The 4,809-nt window shown below is 41.4% G+C and overlaps 1 protein-coding gene across 1 annotated transcript in view; it reads left to right on the top strand.

Moving 5' to 3' along the window:
• Positions 1 to 4,809, top strand: part of ZNF830 (zinc finger protein 830) — a 12,524-nt gene that overhangs the window by 1,542 nt on the left and 6,173 nt on the right. Inside the window, exons 2-6 of the mRNA XM_031055637.1 lie at positions 907 to 1,027; positions 1,571 to 1,604; positions 2,809 to 3,020; positions 3,386 to 3,476; positions 4,131 to 4,194. Coding sequence (XP_030911497.1) covers positions 907 to 1,027; positions 1,571 to 1,604; positions 2,809 to 3,020; positions 3,386 to 3,476; positions 4,131 to 4,194 — 522 coding nt within the window. The remainder of the gene's footprint in view (positions 1 to 906; positions 1,028 to 1,570; positions 1,605 to 2,808; positions 3,021 to 3,385; positions 3,477 to 4,130; positions 4,195 to 4,809) is intronic.

Below are 4,809 nucleotides of genomic sequence, written 5' to 3'. Positions count from 1 at the left end.
GTTTCGCTGCTCGGGGCTCGGCGCGGCAGCGGGAGCGGCGGGGAGCCCGCCGGGATGAGGGGGGGAGCCCGCCTGGCTGTTCCGTCTGGCTTCTGTTCTCTTAAAGTCCATGCGGGGGTTGAAAAGGCAGCCCTTGGAAAGGGGGTCCCGTGTCTTTCAGGGGTCCGCTCCTGCGGTGAAACAGTCCCCACCTTATCGACAGCATTTGGCTGACACTTGTCTGCAGCTCGGACTTGGACCCGACCCCCCGCCTCCCCGGGCTTGCTAGGGGATCTGTGAGCTGTCAAGTGACAGCTTATGCTGCGTTTAGAAAATACACTTTTTTTTCTCTTTGTAATTCAGTAGTAAAGACAAAGAAGTTGTAAAGCAAGTCAGGGAGTTTGTAACTTGGATGCGACCCTTTTTTTTTTTTTTATCTTTTAAGTTCTGCTACTTCTTAGCAAAAACTGAAAGACTGTGTTTAATTTTACAAGTACTCAGGAAAAGACCAAAGGAACAGAGGGAGTTCATTGCCTGCATTCAGATGAGATGACCGTGGCAAACCAGAGTGACGTCTTTCATGATGTTAAAATGTCATGTTTTAATTTTAAAACACTTAATATTCCAGGAGCCTTCCTGCTCTTCTCTCCAGTACCTTACTGCTGTCAGTGTCACTGCTCTGTCTTTTCTTTCTTACTGGTACAGCCTCCCTTGTGTGAGTGTCACTTCCTCTTCTCCATGTCACATCATTCCAGAGGCTGACAGAAACACTGGTCTTTGTTTTGGTACCTGTGGTGTCTATTTCAGTGATACTGTTCTAGAAAGGTATCAGCTCACGTTGGTGAGCTGTTGTAAAAGCTCTGTGTTTTAAGCTGCAATCCAGAAGTTACTGCTAGTAACGTGTCTTGAATTTTTATTTCTTTACAGAGAGTTGCAGAATTAAAAGGCACAAAGCAGACAGCCACTGCCTCAGCTGCTGGCACATCCTCTCATCCTGTCAAGAGAAAAACAGTTGAGACAGAAAATACAGACCTAAAGAGAGTAAAAGGTAATGAGAGGGAAGTTCTTGCCAGAAGCCATCCATTTTACATCTTGAATGTTTTTGGTTTGTTTTGTTCCTGTGGAAGTGAGTATGAATACACCAGACTGTTCAGTTAATGTCAGCCCATTGCTGCTGGAAAGGGGAAAAGTTTGTTTGTTCTTTCTCTGTGAGTTCTGTGTCAGGAGAAAACAGTGCTTTTGGAAGTTTACCTGGTTTTCTTCTGGGTTATTGGGTTAAATTAGGTCATGGAACTGTGGGCTTGGCCCAAATAGATCGAGAAGCAGTGTAAATTAAGCATTAGGAGCACTTGCCTAGAAGTGGTGTTACTCCTTTTCAGTGGAATCAAGTCATTGGTTTTCCTCAAACCACGCACCAAAGTTCTTGCCAAAGGAAAGGCAGTTGATTTTTTCCCTTGGTGCTACCAGACATGTAAATATATGAGATATGTTAAATATGTATGCATTTGGGGACTTGGTGCTGTCATAGAAGCCTTAGGGATGTTTCTTTTAAAAGCATGGATTTTAAGAAGTTCTCTTGGCTGTTGTACAGGTACAGACGAAAAGCCACACACGTCTTCGTCAGGGTAAGTAGATCTTGTTATTACCTAGGAATTTTTCCTGACTACCAATGGCTGCATTCTCATCCAGCTCTTCCTTGTCTCTGCTTTCTGTACAAGGGCAAAGGGTCAGAGAGTCAGCAGATCCCTGCTTCTGCCTGTTCTCTGGCAGAGTTGTATAGTCCTGAACATGGCAGCATCTTCCTGGGTGGACATAATTGTATCAACTGTTAAGATTCTCTGAGAAAACCGGAATTATTTTACTGTCACTGACAGACTTTAAAGGATTGACCTGTGGTTCTACTACATAGCTTGAACATAGCTAGATTGTAGCGTGTACTCTAATAATGCTGACATCCTAAAAAAGAGGTGGCAGTCTGAAATTAGGAGAAATTTTCAGTGTGTAATTAAATTATATTTATTAACAAAAACTACTAACAAGTGACAGATCTTCATTAGGATGGTTTTTGTCACCTAAAATTCATGTAGGTGCATATGCTGCAGTTGAACTTGTACAAATACAGGACTGTATTTGACTTCAAGGGGTTGGGTTAAGCATCTCAACTGCCCCTAAAAATTTCTGATGGTATTCAGACATCTTTGCAGGGTGGGCAGATGTCAGGTGACACTTGTGGGTCTCCTCTACGCTTCACAGGATAAATTACTACCTTGCATAAGTACCACTTGCTGTTTCCTTGAAGGAATTTGAGTTTGTGTGCAAAATTGACATTTGAGAGGTTCGCCCATTTTTGAGCTTGTTGGTATAATTAGTTTAAAATATAATGTGGAAAAATGTTTGGCTTGCAGGCTGCAGCTACTCCAGCAAGTCTGTGTTTTCTCATTACTGAGCCTGTTTGGCTGTTCTGAATTGCAGTCCTGGACAGCGCTAGGTACCCAGAATAAGTAGCAAATTAGTTAGTAGGTGGAAAGAGGATTACTTTAACCACCATTCCAATTTGTTATGGGTTATTTTTATTAATGTGAATATGCAAATGGAAAAATGGATCTAAAATACGTTTTTTAGAATTAACCTGGGCATTTCTGGGGAACTTTAATGAGAGCCCCAGGTGTGTGCTGCCTTCAGACAGTGGCTGTGTTGGCAGCTGTGCCATTCAGGGCATTGCTCAGGATCTCACAGCCTGCATTGCTCACAGAGGGACTGGGCTGCTGCTGCTGGACTGGAGTCACTGCCGTGAAGTTTCTAACAGTTGTGGTGTGGGCTCTTTACCAGGCTGCCAGCAGACTTTTTTGATGAAGCAGAGCAAGACAGTGCCAGTTTACAGCTTTCCAAGGGCCCAGGTCCCAGTTTATTGTCAGGGAATTACGATGACGACGATGATGAAGAAGAGGAGGAACAAGAACAATCAAGCAAATCTTCTGTTGTGCGTAAAACTGAAATTCCACCTCCAACTCAAGAAGTAATAGCTAATTCTCTGCCTCCAGGTAATGCTGACTGAAATAGTAATTAGTAATTCTTAGTAATTAATAGTAATTCTCTGTAAGGAGAAGCTGTGATTTAACTGATGATGAAAGGTTTTTATTTTATTTTTCTAATTATTGCCATTAGGTGATGGTGAGGGTGTGTAATACTGGAAGTAGAGATAAACTAGCAAAATATCTCCTGTTATTGTATGGTGATTGCTTATTGATTTTATGTTCTAGTTGTTTGAGGCTGCCAAGGGAAGTAACATCTGTCTGTTCTTCCCTTGATTCAGTAAGGTACTAACTGAAATTCCTGTGTAGTAGGAATTTTAGAAAATGCCTGAACAGCTGTTCTTTTTGTCATAGACTTCTATCCTTTCCTATAGACTTTTTTGACACCAAAACTCCAGCTGCTCCTATAGTTTCCCATTCAGGATCCATACAGAAAGCAGAGATGCACGAGAAGGTAATTGAAAGGTAAGCAGTCAAAACAAATATTGATAGTCTTAGCAATTGTAAACAAAGATTTATCTTCCAGGAAATAGACTGTGATCCCTTAGATTGTTGTGTTGCATTCACAATAGTTTGTATATATGTGAGCCTCAGGCATTATTTCAGACAGGTGTCTTGCACCCTAGGGACAGGAGAAGAGATGCAGCAATGTCATACAGAGTCTGTTTGACATCTCTGCAAATTTTAACATGGGGTACTGTGGGAGCTTCATGTCAGCCACTGCTTTCCACTGTTTAAAGGAAACTGCTTGTTGTGTGGTAATGGTTCAGCTCACTTGAGCACTCCTTTAGACTGTGGTTTAGTCTTTCAGAAGTAGAATCTCTGCTGTTACAATGTTGGGTGTTCAGCACACTGGAAAGAACAGTTTAAGAAGCATAAGCTACAGCTCTTTTTTTAACAGTGAGATTTAAGCCTTTCTGTGCAGTTGCTTCAAAGCAATGAGAACTCAAGCTGAAGGAGGAGATTTTGATGATTGTAGGTAAAACTAAGGGCTTAAACTTGTTGTATTTCTACATACTGACACAAAGGATTATGAATTTTGTTTTTGACTATTTTTAACTCTGCAATAAAGCAGATTCTAAAGTGTTAACTTGGGCTGATAGTAATCCAATATTTCAGGAAAGAAAACACTGCTGAAGCTTTGCCAGAAGGTTTCTTTGATGATCCTGAAGTGGATGCAAAAGTAAGTGATCTCCTTGTTTTATGCTACTAGATTTATTTCTGCCAGTTGCAATGATTTGCTGAGTAGTAAGGATGCTTTTCTAGGTAATCAGTCATACTGGAATATAAGAAAATGACTGAACTATTTAGACTAGAATAGACTATTTCAGTTAGAAGTGACCTATAATAATCATCTAGTCCAACTGCCTGAAAACTTCAGGGCTGAACAGAAGCTAAAACTTGTTCTTAAGGGCTCTGTCCAAATGCCTTTTAAGCACTGACAGGCTTGGGGCACTGGCCACCTCTCGAGGAAGGCTGTTCCAGTGTTTGCCCACCCTCTTGGTGAAGAAATGCTTCTTCCTACTGCCCAGTCTGAACCTCCCCTGGTGTAGCTTTAAACATTCATTCTGTCTGAATGAGAAAACATGAAAAGGGATGGAGGTGGGCAGGAAGAGCTCGTTAAAGCCATCTCTTGGAAAGTATTTTTGATTATGGTTCCTCTGTGACTCTTAAAGAAATGTCATTTGTTGGTTAGAATACTGAACTGAGATTTGGACAATGTACCTATATTTCTGTGAGTCATCCCAGGAAAAGCAGTTTACTTAATTTGTACGTTCAGTTTTGCTTTGGAATTGGG

This window comes from Geospiza fortis, unplaced genomic scaffold, assembly GCF_000277835.1.
Source record: "Geospiza fortis unplaced genomic scaffold, GeoFor_1.0 scaffold206, whole genome shotgun sequence".
NCBI lineage: Eukaryota > Metazoa > Chordata > Aves > Passeriformes > Thraupidae > Geospiza > Geospiza fortis.
The sequence above is the reverse complement of the archived record's forward strand: the minus strand, read 5'-3'. Positions and strand labels throughout refer to the sequence as shown.